The sequence below is a fragment of the Procambarus clarkii genome, chromosome 56, assembly GCF_040958095.1.
Source record: "Procambarus clarkii isolate CNS0578487 chromosome 56, FALCON_Pclarkii_2.0, whole genome shotgun sequence".
NCBI lineage: Eukaryota > Metazoa > Arthropoda > Malacostraca > Decapoda > Cambaridae > Procambarus > Procambarus clarkii.
The window spans coordinates 2,774,434-2,794,101 of record NC_091205.1 but is presented as its reverse complement, the minus strand read 5'-3'; the positions used below and the strand labels follow the sequence as shown (position 1 = coordinate 2,794,101).

The following is a 19,668-nucleotide window of genomic DNA, read 5'->3' as shown; positions in this document are numbered from 1 at the left end:
TTAGTAGCATGTCTTTGCACCTTTTCCAGTTTGTTGATGTGCTTCTTAAGATATGGGCACCACACAACCACTGCATATTCTAGCTTTGGCCTAACAAAAGTCGTGAACAATTTCTTTAGTATATCGCCATCCATGTATTTAAAAGCAATTCTGAAGATAGAAAGAGTGGCATAGACTCCTAGCACAATATTCTTTATGTGGTCCTCAGGTGATAGTTTTCTATCTAGAACCACTCCTAGATCTCTTTCTTTATCAGAATTCTTTAAAGATTTCTCACATAATATATAGGTTGCGTGGGGTCTATGGTCTCCTATTCCACATTCCATAACATGGCATTTATTAACATTAAATTTCATTTGCCAAGTGGTGCTCCATATACTTATTTTGTCCAGGTCATCTTGAAGGGCATGCCAATCATCTAAGTTTCTTATCCTTCCTATTATCTTAGCATCATCAGCAAACATGTTTATATAATATTGTATACCAACTGGTAGATCATTTATGTAGACAATAAACATCACTGGTGCAAGAACTGAACCCTGTGGTACCCCACTTGTGACATTTCTCCAGTCCGATACATTGCCTCTGATTACTGCCCTCATTTTTCTATCAGTCAGGAAATTTTTCATCCATGTTAGAAGCTTACCTGTCACCCCTCCAATATTTTCCAGTTTCCAGAACAGCCTCTTATGTGGAACTCTGTTGAAAGCCTTTTTTAGGTCCAGATAGATGCAGTCAACCCAACCATCTCTATCCTGTAAAATCTCTGTTGCTCGATCATAGAAACTGAGTAAATTCGATACACAGGATCTTCCAGATCGAAAACCATACTGTCTGTCTGATATAATATAATTTCTTTCCAGGTGTTCAACCCATTTAGTTTTGATTAGTTTTTCCAATACTTTCACTATTACACTAGTCAATGATACAGGCCTATAATTGAGGGGGTCTTCCCTGCTGCCACTTTTGTTGATTGGAACTATGTTAGCCTGTTTCAACACATCTGCTACGACTCCTGTACACAGGGATGCCTGAAAGATCAGGTGAAGTGAAATGCTGAGCTCAGATGCACATTCTCTCAGAACCCATGGTGAACCTCCATCTGGACCAACTGCTTTATTCTTACTGAGCTCCTTTAGCATATTTTCCACTTCATCTTTAGACACCTCTATGTGCTCTATGTTGTTCTGTGGAATTCTAATTGTGTCTGGTTCTCTGAAGATCTCTTTTTGTACAAACACACTTTGGAACTTTTCGTTTAATGTTTTACACATTTCCTTTTCATTTTCTGTGTATCTGTCCCCCCTTTTTAACCTCTGAATATTATCCTTTACCTGCAGCTTACTTTTAGTGAATTTATAGAATAGGCCTGTATCTGATTTACATTTGTCTGCTATACCGTTCTCAAAGTCCTTCTCTGCCTCTCTCCTTACTGACGTGTACTTGTTTCTTGCATCTTTGTATCGCTGGTATGTTTGGGGGTTTGGCCTCTTTCTGTAATGATTCCATGCTTGTGTCTTTTGATCTCTGGCCCTCTCGCAATTTCTGTTGAACCAACCCTGTTTCCCAGGTCTGCATGTCTGTTTTGGTATGAATGTTTGTGTGCCTTCATCATATATCGTGCAAAATTTGGCATAAATCTCATTTATTTCCTTGCCAAGCAACAAGTCTGTCCAGTTATACCCAAGAAAAAAATCTCTAAGTTCCCCATAGTGTCCTCTCTTGAAATCGAGTTTAACAACTGTTTCACTGTCCCCATTCTCTACTAGATTATATCGCATAGCGTATTTAATGTCCAAGAGGACGTGATCACTCTTTCCCAAGGGAGGAAGGTACTGGATGTCAAATACCTCCTCTTCTTTCCTGGTGAATACTAGATCCAGTACTGACGGAACATCCCCTTCCCTCATTCTTGTGGCCTGATTGACGTGTTGATACATGAATGTCTCCAACATGAGGTTTACAAACCTGCCTGTCCAAATGTCCTCTGTTATTGCCTCGTACGCCTCCCAGTCTATTGCCTTAAAGTTAAAGTCCCTCAGTACCAACAATCGGGATTTATCTTTGTCCGCTCCTTCCATAATTTTTCTCATGACCATTATGAGACCCTCTCGTTTGTCATCCAGTTCTCCCTTTGTCCATGTGTTGCTTGCTGGTGGGCTGTAGGCATTTAAAATTATCAGCTTATCATCTTGATTACAGAGCGGCAATGACATTATGTCAATATCTCTAGGGTTTTTAAACATTAATTCTCTTACCTTCAGGTGTTCTTTCACAAGCACAGCCTCTCCTCCCCTCCTTCTTAGTTTTCCCTGTCACGTCTCCAAACTGAGTAGCCCCTTGGGAACACGACCTCATGTAAAATATTTTCTTCAAGTTTAGTCTCTGTTAATGCGACAATATCTGGGACTTGAGCTTGATTATATCTTTCAACTCCAATACTTTCGATCTCACTCCATCTATATTGGTATATACTATTTTCAGGAACATGTTCCCCATCCCTTTGTTCTTTACACCCACCCCCTTCATTTAATGATTTTGTTGCTTTGTCTTTATGTACCATTTCACAAGCTTTCCAGTCCCTGACACTTTGTAGAAAAAAGAATTTCTCTCTTCTTCATTTCTATCCACATTTAGACGTTTGGCTTCAGTGAGGATCATTTTCAGTTTTTCTCTGTCCTCTTCTGAGAGGTCTTGCCTTATTGACCAAAGTTTGCCATCCTCATCACATTGCAGTTTTCTGGTATCCCGAAGCACTTCTGTCATATATTTCACTCCATTAAACGTAACCCTTAAGGGGCGGTTCTCGTCTTTCTCATATTTTCCTATCCTTCTAAAATCACTGACATGCTTCTTTGAATTTAGGCCTTCTCCTATTCCTACTATTTTTTCTATGATTTTCATCTCTTCTGCTGCTCGGTCTACCCTAGATGGATTTCCTCCTCTACACATCCAAAAACTATTATGGACTTACTTCTATCTACAGTGTTTTGTACTAGTTTACTGTTGGTTACCAGCTCTTTCTTAATTGCTTGCCTAAGATCCGCTTTTTGTTTGTCATTTCTGGTATTGACTTCCAAACACACTTCCTTGATTGTCTCTTTCTCTTTTACAACTTGGGCATATGTCTCTTTTATTTCTTCTGTATACTTTTCTAGTTCTTTATTAACCTTCTCTATGTGAGGTGTCAGTGAAGTTTCCAGTTGGAGATCCTTGACTAACTCTGTGTTAGCCCTCAGGCTCCCTTGGAGTTGTTCACCATATAAGTCTATTTTCTTTTTTATTACTTCAAAGTCAGCACACTTCACTTTCCACACCTCATTTTCTTTCATTAATTCATTGATTTGCTCCTCCTGAATTGTTACCTTGTCCGTTAATGCGGTAATAATCTTACCTTGCTGAAGAATACTCCCTTTCAGAGTGCAAAGCTCACTCCTAAGAGATCCATTGTCCTCTTCTAGTTTAAGCACTTTTTCTTCATACTTCATATATGTGTGTGTGTGTGTGTGTGTGTGTGTGTGTGTGTGTGTGTGTGTGTGTGTGTGTGTGTGTGTGTGTGTGTGTGTGTGTGTGTGTGTGTGTGTGTGTGTGTGTGTGTGTGTGTGTGTGTGTGTGTGCGCGTGCGTGCGTACGTGCTTGCGTGCGCGCGCGCGCGCGCGTGTGTGTGTGTGTGTGTGTGTGTGTGTACTCACCTAGTTGTACTCACCTAGTTGTGCTTGCGGGGGTTGAGCTCTGGCTCTTTGGTCCCGCCTCTCAACTGTCAATGAACAGGTGTACAGGTTCCTGAGCCTATTGGGCTCTATCATATCTACACTTGAAACTGTGTATGGAGTCAGCCTCCACCACATCACTTCCTAATGCATTCCATTTGTCAACCACCCTGACACTAAAAAAGTTCTTTCTAATATCTCTGTGGCTCATCTGGGCACTCAGTTTCCACCTGTGTCCCCTAGTGCGTGTGCCCCTTGTGTTAAACAGCCTGTCTTTATCAACCCTGTCGATTCCCTTGAGGATCTAGAATGTGGTGATCATGTCCCCCCTAACTCTTCTGTCTTCCAACGAAGTGAGGTTTAATTCCCGTAGTCTCTCCTCGTAGCTCATACCATTCAGCTCGGGTACTAGTCTCGTGGCAAACCTTTGAACCTTTTCCATTTTAGTTTTATGCTTGACTAGATATGGACTCCATGCTGGAGCCGCATACTCCAGGATTGGTCTGACATATGTGGTATATAATGTTCTGAAAGATTCCTTACTCATGTTTCTAAAGGCCGTTCTTATGTTAGCCAACCTGGCATATGCTGCTGCTGTTATCCTCTTGATATGAGCTTCAGGGGACAGGTCTGGCGTGATATCAACCCGCAAGTCTTTCTCTCTCTCTGACTCTTGAAGTATTTCATCTCCCAAGTGATACCTTGTATCTGGTCTCCTGCTTCCTACCCCTATCTTCATTACATTACATTTGCTTGCGTTAAACTCTAACAGCCATTTGTTCGACCATTCCTGCAGCTTGTCCAGGTCTTCTTGAAGCCTCAAGCTGTCCTCCTCTGTCTTAATCCTTCTCATAATTTTGGCGTCGTCAGCAAACATTGAGAGGAATGAGTCTATACCCTCTGGAGATCATTTACGTATATCAGAAACAGGATAGATCCAAGTACAGAGCTCTGTGGGACTCCACTGGTGACTTCACGCCAGTCTGAGGTCTCACCCCTCACTGTAACTCTCTGCTTCCTATTGTTTAGGTACTCCCTTATCCACTGGAGCGCACTGCCAGTTACTCCTGCCTGATTCTCCAGCTTATGCATCAACCTTTTATGGGGTACTGTGTCAAAGGCTTTCCGACAGTCCAAAAAAATGCAGTCCGCCCACCCTTCTCTTTCTTGTTTAATCTTTGTCACCTCATCGTAGAATTCTATCAAGCCTGTAAGGCAAGATTTACCCTCCCTGAACCCATGTTGATGGGTTGTCACGAAGTCTCTTCTCTCCAGATGTGTTACTAGGTTTTTTCTCACAATCTTCTCCATCACCTTGCATGGTATACAAGTTAAGGACACTGGCCTGTAGTTCAGTGCCTCTTGTCTGTCACCCTTTTTGTATATTGGTACTACATTAGCAGTCTTCCATATTTCTGGTAGGTCCCCCATTTCCAGTGATACACTATGGAGAGTGGTATGCAAAGTGCTCCTGCACACTCTTTCAATACCCATGGCGAGATTCCATCCGGCCCAACAGCTTTTCTCACATCCAGCTGCAATAGATGCTTCTTGACCTCATCTCTTGTAATTTCGAACCTATCGAAGGTCACCTGGTTTGCTGCCACCTCTTCTAGCGCCGCGACATCTCCCTGTTCTATTGTAAAGACCTCCTGGAACCTTTTGTTGAGTTCTTCACACACCTCTTTGTCCTTCTGTGTACCTGTCCTCACCCACCCTAAGTCTCATCACCTGTTCCTTCACTGTTGTCTTCCTCCTGATGTGACTGTGTAGTAGCTTTGGTTCGGTCTTGGCTTTATTAGCTATATCATTTTCATACCTTTTCTCAGCTGCTCTTCTCACACTGACATACTTGTTCCTGGTTCTCTGGTATCTCTCTCTACTTTCTGGTGTTCTGTTATTACGGAAGTTCCTCCATGCCCTTTTGTTCAGCTCCTTTGCTTTCATACATTCCCTATTAAACCACGGATTCTTCCTTTGCTTCTCTGTTTTTTCCTGTCGGGCTGGGACAAACCTGCTTACAGCCTCCTGACATTTTTGGGTGACATAGTCCATCATGTCTTGTACGGACTTGGTTCCGAGTTCTGTGTCCCAATGTATATCCCATAGGAATTTATTCATTTCCTCATAGTTTCCCTTTCGGTATGCCAGCCCTTTGGTTCCCAGTTCTTTTTTTTGGGTGATAATTCCCAGCTCAACCAGGTACTCAAAGCTCAATACACTATGATCACTCATTCCCAAGGGGGCTTCCAACTTAACTTCCCTTATATCCGACTCATTTAGGGTAAATATCAGATCAAGCAAGGCTGGTTCATCCCCTCCTCTCATTCTTGTCGGTCCCTTGACGTGTTGACTTAGAAAGTTTCTTGTTGCCACATCCAGCAGCTTAGCTCTACATGTGTCTGGGCCTCCTTATGGGTCTCTGTTCCCCCAATCTATCTTCCCATGGTTGAAGTCTCCCATGATTAGAAGTCTGGATCCGTTCCTGCTAGCCACAGAAGCTGCTCTCTCTATTATATTGATGGTGGCCAAGTTGTTTCTATCATATTCCTGTCTGGGTCTTCTGACATTCGGTGGGGGGTTATATATGACTACTATTATAATTTTCTGTCCTCCAGTTGCTATGGTGCCTGATATGTAGTCACTGAAACCTTCACAGTTCTGAATTACCATCTTTTCGAAACTCCAACCATCTCTTAGTAGCAAAGCTACACCACCTCCTGAGGAATAGGGAGGGTATGGGATGAAGAGGGAGGGGGGACAGGGGGAAAAAGGTGGGAGGGGGGACATGATGGGAATGGGGAAGGGGTGTCAGGGTCAGAATGGGGTGGGGGGGGGAGGGAGGGTTGGGTGGGGGCAGGTAGGGTGAGGGGAAGGGAGAGTTTCTATGCAGAGGGGGGTGGTGGTGTTGCCCTCCCCTCTGGTGTTGCTGGGATGCTGATTTTGGGTTCTCCTCTTGTCTCTGAAACTGTTGTGTTGAGGGCTGTGATTTTTTTATTTGCTCCACTCTCCCTGCGCTTCCTCCTTGCCTCTGCTGCCCTGGCTCTCTCCTCCTTCGTCCTGTCCCTCTGCAGGAATACTTTTTTGTATCCCTCCATATTTTGCAGACGACTCTTCCTTTCGAGTATATCCTCCTTCGTGGTTTCGTTTGTAAACACCACCTTTACAAGTCGGGTTCTGTCCTTGTTGTACCAGCCCAACCTGAAAACCTTCTCAATTTTATGTACAGCCCCTTCCATCTGTAACTCTTTCAGTAGCCCATGTACTGCCTCTCTATTCTTGCAATTCCATTCTTGCCTGTTAGATCCTTCCTGTTCTTTGATGCTTACTACTACCACTGATCTTTTTCTTTCCAGCAGTTGAGTGGTGCACCTTGCTGCTTCCTGTGACGTGGCTGCTTGCATGGCTACCTCCCTCACTGTGTCCATTGCTTCTGAGCTCTTTTTCAGTATATCCGCAAATGTATCAGGTACAGAGGCGTTTCTTTCCAATGTAACATTCCCAGCTTCCCTTTGGATGATAATCTGATGCTCGGTCTCTTTATTTTTCTCTGTGAGAGATTTGATCTCCTCTCTTGCTGATGCTAGCTCACTTTGCAGATTGATAACTGTAATCCTCATTTCATTCATCTCCCTCCTGAATTCCTCCAGAACTTGGGCTAGCAATTCCTTTGTTTGATCCCCCTGGCTGCTTTCCTTGTCCCTGTTGCGGCCTCCTGCCATTTTGCCCCTTTTCAAGAGAGAGAGCAAGAGAGAGAGAGAGCATGGGAGAGAGAGAGATCAAGAGAGAGAGAGGGAGAGCAAGAGAGAGAGAGAGATCAAGACAGAGAGGGAGAGCAAGAGAGAGAGAGAGCAAAAGAGAGCAAACAAGAAAGAGAGAGAGAACAAGAGAGAGAGAACAAGAGAGAGAGAACAAGAGAGAGAGAACAAGAGAGAGAGAGCAAGAGAGAGGGAACAAGAGAGAGGGAGCAAGAGAGAGAGAGCAAGAGAGAGAGAGCAAGAGAGAGAGAGCAAGAGAGAGAGAGAGAGAGAGAGAGAGAGAGAGAGAGAGAGAGAGAGAGAGAGAGAGAGAGAGAGAGAGAGAGAGAGAGAGAGAGAGAGAGAGAGAGCAAGAGAGGGAGAGCAAGAGAGGGAGAGCAAGAGAGAGAGAGAGAGAGAGAGAGAGAGAGAGAGAGAGAGACAGACAGAGAGAGAGACAGAGAGAGAGAGAGAGAGAGAGAGAGAGAGAGAGAGAGAGAGAGAGAGAGAGAGAGAGAGAGAGAGAGAGAGAGAGAGAGACAGACAGAGAGAGAGAGAGACAGAGACAGAGACAGAGAGAGAGAGAGAGAGAGAGAGAGAGAGAGAGAGAGAGAGAGAGAGAGAGAGAGAGAGAGAGAGAGAGAGAGAGAGAGAGAGAGAGAGAGAGAGAGAGAGAGAGATAGAGAGATAGAGAGATAACGAACGTGTGTGTGCGCGTGGGATGGGGTAAAGAGAAGGTGAGGTGTTCAGCTTACGGCAGGTAAGAGGGGTAGGAAGAGAAGGGGTAATAGAGAGGGGTGGATTATGAGAGGTTTTATCTTCTTTCCACGAAAGGTGTTAATCCCTTCTAGCCTGTGTGTGCGTGTGTGTGTGCGTGCATACGTACGTGGGCTTGAGTGCGTGCGTGCGTGCGCGTGTGTCACTAGTTCCCGTTAGCGTTAACTTCTACCCAGAATGAGCCACACCGAGATTTTAAATATATATACTATCCTGAACAAGAATTTGATAATATTTTACCTCACACTGTACACCTGATTACTTGACCAGAGAGGGGGTACATACCAGTATGATTCCCGCTCACACAACAAGATGAGTAATGATGATGTATGGTTGACGATGGTGCTCCGTCGTCACCTTTCCACTTGGTGATTCTCTAAGTGCTAGTAGATTGACGATGTCGATTCTTTTCTACACAAATCTCTGGAGTCACAGTCACCACCCAACAAACACAGTCAGCAGTTCCACGGCGGGCCGTCCCACCTGGCCGTCAGGTCAGGTGGAGTGTGGTGAACATTTAAGGTTCTTTTCTCTGAAGTAAACAGTATCCACCTATCCGCACAGGTTAGCAAGTCATCACATATCAAGATCAACACCTTCCACACCTCCATTCCACACAATGTCCTCGCAACAAGCACAGAAATAAGACATGTTAATTCAGGAACACTGTGGCCCTCCTCAGTACAACAATATCCCTCTTGTTCTATGTGCCTTTTTCTGATAAATTCGAGACCTGTTTGTAAGGAATCAAATACTACTTCTGGCTTATTAAAATGAGCGGAGAAAACCAATTTCATATCCTTTTATTTTTTATAATATGACGAATACCCAATGATGTTTATTATGGCCTGAAATTGCAGTCATTTGATGGACGTGATCATAAAAAAAACATTTGCTATTCCAAAAAATTCAAAACTGTAAGATATTTTGGTTCTTCGCTGTTTGCTTTCCTCTTAGTCTCAGTTTCTTCTCTGTTCTGACTTTGTTCTATCTGTTTATTCCTTATTCCATCTCTGTTTTCTATTTATTCCCTCTCTGTTTATTCCTTATTACATCTCTAATCTCTTTTTGTTCTCTTTCTCTCTTTTAATCTTTATTCCCTATCTGTTTTATCTTTGTTTTCTCTCTCTATGTTTCGTTAGTATACTCTCTCTCTATTTCGTTTCTATTCAGTCTTTGTCTCTTCCCTTTTCATTCTCTCTGTGTTCCCTCTCTTTATACCTTCTCTGTTCTATCTTTATTCCCACTTTGTTCTATCTTTATTCCTCCTTTGTTTTCCCTCTCTGTTTCCTCTTTGTTATCTCTTTGTTCCATCTCTGTTTCCTCTTTATTTACTCTACGTTCCTTTTATTTTCTCTTTCTGTTCCCCCTCCATTCTTTCCTTTTTATCTCTTTCTGTTCCCTCTCCATTCTTTCCCTTTTATCTCTCTCTGTTCCCCCTCCATTCCTTGTTCCCACTCCATTCCTTCTCTGTTATTTCTCTCTGTTCACCCTCCATTCCTTCTCTGTTCCCTCTCTACCTCCTCCCCGGTCTCAGGCGCCGCTACATTCCTCCAAGTCAGTAAACCCTTATTAAAGCAATTTGGGAACGTTTAGGATCTCAGAACCTCTGATTACGGGAATCTGAGGATTATCGGAATTGCAAGAAAGATGAAGTCATTGATTCATTATTTCCACATGGAAGATGTGGCAAATGCTGAAGTGTTTCCTACATAGAAGATGAAGCCAGTGCTCCAGTGTGTCCTATATGGGAATGAAGCCAATGTTCCACTGTTTCTACATGGAAGATTAAGCCAATGTTGATTTAAATGTTTCCTACGTGGAAGATGAAGCCAATGCTCCAGTGTTTCCTACATGGAAGATTAAGCCAATGCTCCAGTGTTTCCTACATAGAAGATGAAGCCAATGATCTAGGGTTTCCTACGTGGAAGATTAAGCCAATGATCTAGGGTTTCCTACATGGAAGATGAAGCCAATGATCTAGGGTTTCCTACATGGAAGATGAAGCTTCCTCTAGTGTTTCCACTGACTGAATGCCTATAGAGCGAGAAGCGTTAGTTTAGAGACACATAAGAGCTTCATAGCTGTGGGAACATCCATTGAAGAGAAAGCGATGTAAAAGAGAAGAAACTAGACGAGGCATTAATATTAGCTTACATTTATAAGTAGATACATGAGTAAATGAGATAGTTGGCAGTAACTGTGACTCACCACTGCTCTGAGCGCACCTGTGTACAAAAAGAGACACAGGGAGTGGAAACATTTGATTGAAGATAAACAGTTGAAAGAAAAGTTAAGTGGAACACTGGATAAATAAAACTAAGATATATACGATCGAATTAAAATAATGAATTGCGAGGTGGTAATATCACGTGTTAGGGTGCAACAGGGAAGGGAGAGAAGAGGGAGAAAGAAGCAAGAAAATGATAGATCAAAAGAAGTCATCAACAGAAGGAAGGATATTAGGTGAGACATTGTGCTTGAGAGGGAGTAAGATCATCTATGCTCCCATCTAAATATAGTGACAAACTAATGCAATAACAGCCAGAGTGATCAAGGAGTAACACTGACAAACTTGTTTTGGAGGAGGGATAAACAGCTTGTAGGGTGAGAACAATGAGAATGAAAAGAGAAAATAAGGAAAAAAACAAAAACTTTCTTGTAAATGTAAATGGGAAGATTGACAATCCAAGGCATAGTTTTCAGGTCTGCCTTTAAGACCAGCATAAAAATGGCGTGAAAGAGTACGCAAAAATGATAAATTATTGATAAGAAAGTACGCTGATAAGTGATAAATGTTTGAGCTTACCTGTAAATTATATTTAAATTAAATTATTTATGTGTTCATCAATCAGTTTACAAGTTGTGAGGTCGTTGCATCAATTTACAAGTTGTTAGCCTTGTGTAAATCATTATCTTTACAAGTGTCCAGCTATTTGTAAATTATCCTCATAACAAGCCTTATGTGTATCAATTTACAAGTTGCCAGCCTTGTGTAAATCATTCTCTTTACAAGCCTTTTGTGCATAAATTTACAAGTGGCCAGCTTTATGTAAACAATAATATTTACAAGCCTTTTGTGCATCAATTTACAAGTTGCCAGCCTTGTGTAAATCATTATCTCTACAATTAACAGTCCTGTGATCCTGTGTACATCCCTCTTGGTACAAACAGCAAGACCTGTGCCCAAGTGTACATTTTTATCTTTACAAGTTGCCAACTTAATATTCCTGTGTAATCGTTCCCTGTACATGTGAACAGCCATGTGTGCACATCAGCTCCAGTGCACTTTGTACCTCCACAAAATGTAATAAATTTTACCCTAGCGATAGTTAGTGCTTCCATGTCTACACTGTTGTCAACACTGTCAACTCTATGTAAACACCGGACCTTCATTTGAGTATATACTATGTGGAGGTGTGGAGCGACTCGTCCAGCATAGAGGTGTGGAGCGACTCGTCCAGCATGGAGGTGTGGAGCGACTCGTCCAGCATGGAGGTGTGGAGCGACTCGTCCAGCATAAAGGTGTGGAGCGACTCGTCCAGCATGGAGGTGTGGAGCGACTCGTCCAGCATAAAGGTGTGGAGCGACTCGTCCAGCATGGAGGTGTGGAGCGTCTCGTATAGAGGTGAGGAGCGAGTCGTCCAACATAGAGGTGTGGAGCGACTCGTCCAGCATAGAGGTGTGCAGCGTCTCGTATAGAGGTGAGGAGCGAGTCGTCCAGCAGAGAGGTGTGGAGCGACTCGTCCAGCATAGAGGTGTGGAGCGACTCGTCCAGCATAGAGGTGTGGAGCGACTCGTCCAGGATAGAGGTGTGGAGCGACTCGTCCAGCATAGAGGTGTGGAGCGACTCGTCGAGCATAAAGATGTAGAGCGACTCGTCCAGGTTAGAGATGTAGAGCGACTCATCCAGCATAGAGGTGTGGAGCGACTCGTCCAGGTTAGAGATGTAGAGCGACTCGTCCAGCATAGAGGTGTGGAGCGACTCGTCCAGAATATAGGTGTGGAGCGACTCGTCCAGCATAGAGGTATGGAGCGACTCGTCCAGCATAGAGGTGTGGAGCGACTCGTCCAGAATATAGGTGTGGAGCGACTCGTCCAGCATAGAGGTGTGGAGCGACTCGTCCAGCATAGAGGTGTGGAGCGACTCGTCCAGAATATAGGTGTGGTGCGACTCGTCCAGCATAGAGGTGTGGAGCGACTCGTCCAGAATGGAGGTGTGGAGCGACTCGTCCAGAATGGAGGTGTGGAGCGACTCGTCCAGGTTAGAGGTGTGGAGCGACTCGTCCAGGTTAGAGGTGTGGAGCGACTCGTCCAGCAACGTGTCAAATTGTCGGTGATTCCGAAGCATTTTTTTCGAGGCACAGACCAGGTGGCTGGGGTTTTGAGGCCAGGTGGACACATGATGAGGCCAGGTGGACACATGGTGAGGCCAGGTGGACACATGGTGAGGCCAGGTGGACACATGATGAGGCCAGGTGGACACATGGTGAGACCAGGTGGACACATGGTGAGGCCAGGTGGACACATGGTGAGGCAAGGTGGACACATGGTGAGGCCAGGTGGACACATGGTGAGGCCAGGTGGACACATGGTTAGGCCAGGTGGACACATGGTGAGGCCAGATTGACACATAGTGAGGCCAGGTGAACACATGGTGAGGCCAGATGGACACATGTTGGGGCCAGGTGGACACATAGTGAGGCCAGGTGGACACATGGTGAGGCCAGGTGGACACATGGTGAGGCCAGGTGGACACATGGTGAGGCCAGGTGGACACATGGTGAGGCCAGGTTGACACATAGTGAGGCCAGGTGGACACATGGTGAGGCCAGATGGACACATAGTGAGGCCAGGTGGACACATTGTGAGGCCAGGTGGACACATGGTGAGGCCAGGTGGACACATGGTGAGGCCTGGTGGACACATGGTGAGGCCAGGTGGACACTTGGTGAGGCCTGGTGGACACATGGTGAGGCCAGGTGGACACATGGTGAGGCCAGGTGGACACTTGGTGAGGCCTGGTGGACACATGGTGAGGCCAGGTGGACAAAGAGTGAGGCCAGGTGGACACATGGTGAGGCCAGGTGGACACATGGTGAGGCCAGGTGGACACATAGTGAGGCCTGGTGGACACATGGTGAGGCCAGGTGGACACATGGTGAGGCCAGGTGGACACATAGTGAGGCCAGGTGGACACATGGTGAGGCCAGGTGGACACATGGTGAGGCCAGGTGGACACTTGGTGAGGCCTGGTGGACACATGGTGAGGCCAGGTGGACAAAGAGTGAGGCCAGGTGGACACATGGTGAGGCCAGGTGGACACATGGTGAGGCCAGGTGGACACATAGTGAGGCCTGGTGGACACATGGTGAGGCCAGGTGGACACATGGTGAGGCCAGGTGGACACATAGTGAGGCCAGGTGGACACATGGTGAGGCCAGGTGGACACATGGTGAGGCCAGGTGGACACATGGTGAGGCCATGTTGACACATAGTGAGGCCAGGTGGACACATGTGAGGCCAGATGGACACATGGTGAGGCCAGGTGGACACATAGTGAGGCCAGGTGGACACATGGTGAGGCCAGTTGGACATATGGTGAGGCCTGGTGGACACATGGTGAGGCCAGGTGGACACATGGTGAGGCCTGGTGGACACATGGTGAGGCCAGGTGGACACATGGTGAGGCCAGGTGGACACATGGTGAGGCCAGGTGGACACATGGTGAGGCCTGGTGGACACATGGTGAGGCCAGGTGGAAACATGGTGAGGCCAGGTGGACAAAGAGTGAGGCCAGGTGGACACATGGTGAGGCCAGGTGGACACATGGTGAGGCCAGGTGGACAAAGAGTGAGGCCAGGTGGACACATGGTGAGGCCAGGTGGACACATGGTGAGGCCAGATGGACACATAGTGAGGCCTGGTGGACACATGATGAGGCCAGGTGGACACATGGTGAGGCCAGGTGGACACATAGTGAGGCCAGATGGATACATGGTGAGGCCAGGTGGACACACGGTGAGGCCAGGTGGACACATGGTGAGACCTGGTGGACAAATAGTGAGGCCAGGTGGACACATGGTGAGGCCTGGTGGACACATGGTGAGGCCTGGTGGACACATGGTGAGGCCAGGTGGACACATAGTGAAGCCTGGTGGACACATGGTGAGGCCAGGTGGACACATGGTGAGGCCTGGTGTACAAATAGTGAGGCCAGGTGGACACATGGTGAGGCCTGGTGGACACATGGTGAGGCCAGGTGGACACATAGTGAAGCCTGGTGGACACATGGTGAGGCCAGGTGGACACATGGTGAGGCCAGGTGGACACATGGTGAGGCCTAGTGGACAAATAGTGAGGCCAGGTGGACACATGGTGAGGCCAGGTGGACACATGGTGAGGCCAGATGGACAAAGAGTGAGGCCAGGTGGACACATGGTGAGGCCAGGTGGACACATGGTGAGGCCTGGTGGACACATGGTGAGGCCAGGTGGACACATGGTGAGGCCTGGTGGACACATGGTGAGGCCAGGTGGACAAATAGTGAGGCCAGGTGGACACATGGTGAGGCCTGGTGGACACATGGTGAGGCCTGGTGGACACATAGTGAGGCCAGGTGGACACATGGTGAGGCCTGGTGGACACATGGTGAGGCCTGGTGGACACATAGTGAGGCCAGGTGGACACATAGTGAGGCCTGGTGGACACAAAGTGAGGCCTGGTGGACACATAGTGAGGCCAGGTGGACACATGGTGAGGCCAGGTGGACACATGGTGAGGCCAGGTGCACACATGGTGAGGCCAGGTGGACACATGGTGACGCCTGGTGGAGCTGAATGTCGTGTGTGATGAGGTGGGTCTGTGTGGGAACCTCCCCAAACAGAGATGTATGGTTGTCCAGCAGAACCTGGAACTCATCACGTTGCTCCTCCTGTAAATGACATAGCATCTCCCTGCCATTGGAACTGGAACTGAGAAGTTGAATATTAACATCATTTCCCTCACTACAATTATCCTCAGGTGGTAACTCTTCCCGACTAAAACAAGCTACTACACCTGGTCCAACATAAGCTTTTAATCTGTTAATGTGCACAGTCATTTGGGGTTCTGAAAGATTAGGGTTAATTAGTTTATAAGTTAGGTCTCCCACCTTTTCTACCACTTGGTAGGGTCCTGCGAACTTATGGGACATGGAAGTCCCCATACGAGGTTTCAACACCAACACCAAATCTCCGACAGCAAACGACCTGAGCTTAGCCTTGAACTTCTTGTCATATCTTACTTTCATGGCTTGTTGAGTTCTTCCCAGATGTTCTTTCGCCAACTCACGAGCCCGACACAACTTGTCCTTGACCTCACTCAAGTACAACCCACTCTGATGAACAGAGACATCTCCCAACAACTTTTCTTGTAGCATTTTAAGAGGACCTCTTACTTGGTGACCAAACAATAGTTCAAAAGGTGAACAGCCCAATGACTCTTGTAGCCCTTCTCTAGCAGCAAACAACACAAAGGGAAGATTCTCATCCCAATTACGTGGATGAGTTTCTCCGGTTGTCCTCAACATTTGTTTTAAGGTCTGGTGGAAACGTTCAAGCCCACCTTGGCTTTGTGGATGATATGGACTGGATAATTTGTGCTGAATCCCTCGGGACTCGCAAAAAGTTCTGAAAACTTTAGAAACAAAATTTCCCCCATTGTCACTCTGAATAACTCTAGGCATTCCAAACAACGAAAAGAATCTTTCAAGACACTTGATGAGATTATGAGCCTTGGTATTCCTTAGAGCATAAGCTTCAGGAAATCTTGTAGTCATACACATGAGAGTGAACAAAAACATGTTACCCGACTTAGTCTTAGGTAAAGGACCTACACAATCAATTACAACATGAGTAAATGGTTCATCAGGAACTACAATAGGTTGCAATGGTGCTCTAGGTACAGATTGATTTGGTTTACCAACAATTTGACAGGGTACACAGTTATGACAATATCTGACCACGTCTTTCTTTAACTTAGGCCAGAAAAAATATTTGCATATCTTATGGTACATATTTGTGATACCTTGATGACCTCCCATGGGGTCATCATGTGCAGCCTGCAGGACCTGCCTACGATACTCATTGGGGACAACGAGTTGGGTTCTAATCTCACAATCATCTGAAGAGGGAGTGCCCTTGGGTCTCCACCTTCTCATCAGAAGTCGATTCTTGAAGAAGAAACCCGTCCCTTTCTCCAATGCATCAACATTATCAGGAGCCTCAGAAATACACTTAATTAAACTAGGATCAGTAGTCTGTACAACACTTAAGGGCAATGACTCTAGTAGTAGAATGAACCTAGTAGCTTGATCTCTTTTTCCCGATTGATCAGAATAAAATGGAGTCATAGCTACTTCGGCCTCACTCTCGACAACTGGTTCACTGGAGACAAGCGGGCAAGGTACAGATAGTTCAGCCTCCTCACCTTCACTTTCCTTGTGATTTAGGTTCGGCGGGGCTTCTACTACGGCCTCACTCTCATCATCCAGTCGAGTCATAAAGGAATCCTCAAGATCCACCTCCCACTCCTTTACTGAAGGGGTCCTGGTCTTGGGAACAGCAACCTCAGTGAAGACAGGATTACTCTCACCTGTTTGTCCCATTGATCTAGTTACAACACAAGCAGGGTAAATAATATCATCATCTGCTTCTGGTTGAGCTAATGCATTATTGGGTTTAGTTAACATGATGGGACACTTGGGCCCTACAACCTTTCGGTTGCCAAAATCATTACCTAGAATAATGTCTACCCCAGGAATGGGCAGTTGTTTACTTACACCAACATTACACCATCCTGAAGTATAGTTAGAATCAAGGTTAACTTGCATTAAGGACACCGGTTGCACACTACCTGCAATACCTTGGAGAAGCACAACTTCACCAAGATCTCGGGTGTCAACATCTGCAAGTACATTCTGGGTAATAAGAGACTGTGAAGCTCCAGTATCACGGAGTAATTGAACAGTCTTATGTCTACCATTATTACATAATAAGGTACCTGTGGAAATATATGGTTTAAATTCAGCCATCCAATTGGGACTGACTGTAATACATGAAGAACTAATAGGTTGCAATCCTTTACTCATAATAAGACCAGTTGGCCGTAGTTCAGGATGCAAGCTAAAACATGAAGAAATCACATGTCCCCTTCTCTTACAATGTGTACAATACTTGACAGTGGACACACTGGTAGAACCAACTGCCGGTTTAGAAATAGCATTACTAGGCTTAGATGATCCTGGCAATGGAGTAACAATCTTAGGGTTAGTAAGAGAAGAGTTCACGGGAGTAACTGTCGCACCTGGAGACTTATACTGATAAGGAGTTCTGTGAGCATTATAATTTACTCTACGACTAGACTTAGGTGAAGTGGCCGTAAACTGGGCCTTAGTCAACAACTCATGCTCATCAGCGAGCTTTGACAGCTCATAAATGTTTGTTACATTCTTTTGTTCTGCCATAAAAGTAGACAACTTGTCTGGGAGACATGACAATACTTCTTCTATTATAAGAAGATTCTTTAGAGCATCAAACTCAGTTACTGAAAGTGACTTTAACCATCTGTTGCAAAAATTCGTCTTCTGTCGAGTAAAATCTGCAATTGTCTGATCGCTTACCCTCCTTAGGTTCCGAAACTTCTGCCTGTGTGCCTCTGGATTTAATTGATACGCATTTAAGATGCTTTTCTTTACAAATTCATAATCAAAGCTATGAGCGTCAGGTAGGGATGTAAAAACCTCCTGACTACGCCCCTTAACTTGAGACTGCATAATGGCTACCCACTGATCCCTTGGCCAGTTCATACTGATGGCAATCTTATAAAAATGTGCAAAGAAAACCTTCAGGATCCTCCTCATTAAACTTGGGTAACTCTATATTCTTATTCATCCTGATGGGATTATTATCACTATTTGTAGAAACATTACTAGTATTTCCATGCCCAGCTGCCATACGCTGTGTTTCAAGCCTATAATTAGTGTCAGCCATTTGTTGTTGAATCTCTAATTGCCTAGTTTGTTCCTCGGCTTGTTGCTTTTTTGTGGCTTCTAGTTGCAACTGTGCCATAACCTCTAACCGCCTAGTCTCAAGCTTCCTCTGCTGAGCTTCAGCCTCTAATATTTGCTGTCTCTGTTGAGCTTCAATCTCTCTTTGACGAGCTTCAGCCTCTAATATTTTTTGTTCCTTTTGAGCTTCAAGCTCTAATTGGCGAGCTTCTAACTCAAGACGCTTTAACGTCATCTGATCACTCAACTTCTCTCTTAACTCCTCCAGAATTTCTTCATCTAACTCTCCATTCTCAACAAAATGCGTCACAATGACTTTCACAATTTGGGCTTTAACCATTCTATTGTTGGCGGTCAAATCCAACTGATTTGCCATTTGTATTAACTCAGTCTTTTTTAGGCTCTTAATTCCTTCAAAGTCTGGGTGAGCCAACAACGACAACACTTGCTCCTCCCTCGTTACTAATACTTGGCACTTGATTCACAACAATAATTAAAACAATGGCACTGCACTACACTTCACTGTAAAATTGTCACCACACTGAAAATTCGCTTGGCCTCACTGCACAAACAAAATATATATGATGACTTACCTCAAAATCGTGAAACGTTGTTACTTGACACACAGGAAGGCTTGCTTGGCACATGGAATAGTTCTTAAAGAACACAGACACCTAACACACTGGTACCTAGGAAGGCAAGGTTAGATTAGCATAGTTAAGTTTAAGTGGGAACAATATTTCCCGGCACAGGCCCCCATAACTCTATGTTACTTATCGTTCGTTACGGCTCGTGACCCTACAACAGCCAATTTTAAAAAAGGTCTAGGGTTACTAAAACTGCTGTTCACAAGAGCGGGTCACCAGTGTAACCCCTTAATAAGTAATGAGCACTTTGTTAAAATTTTCCTTTAGGACTGAAGGAATACATATAAAATTATATATATATATATATATATATATATATATATATATATATATATATATATATATATATATATATATATATATATATATATATATATATATATATATATATATATATATATATATATTACATAAATCTCAATAGCATATATAAATACAGATGGTTACTTTATCACAAATATATCAAATTAACATATTACTGTCTCTCCCAGAAATTAATATAATATTATTATATGTATGGTTATGACAGAAGAATAATGTACAACTTAATTTCACAAGATGTTAACTCCCCTGGCCCGTATCAGCTATTGACCTACATATCTGCTCTGCGGGAGTCAAAATCATTGCTTCTGCCCGGCGAAAAATTGTCAAAGTTACAATATTTATTAATTCTACAATGGAGCAATATATTGTGACAAGAGTAATCTTAAACTAACTTAAGGAATGGTCAATACATATTGGTATAACAA

General features: G+C 44.7%; 1 protein-coding gene across 1 annotated transcript in view; it reads right to left on the bottom strand.

The window, feature by feature from the left end:
- The window catches only part of LOC138353051 (keratin, type I cytoskeletal 9-like), a 40,105-nt gene extending 30,567 nt beyond the window's left edge, over positions 1–9,538 (bottom strand). Inside the window, exons 1-4 of the mRNA XM_069305690.1 lie at positions 9,446–9,538; positions 2,975–3,398; positions 2,561–2,759; positions 1,969–2,160 (exon numbers count right to left, since the gene is read on the bottom strand). Coding sequence (XP_069161791.1) covers positions 1,969–2,160; positions 2,561–2,759; positions 2,975–3,398; positions 9,446–9,538 — 908 coding nt within the window. The remainder of the gene's footprint in view (positions 1–1,968; positions 2,161–2,560; positions 2,760–2,974; positions 3,399–9,445) is intronic.
- Between the last annotated feature and the right edge of the window lie 10,130 nt (positions 9,539–19,668).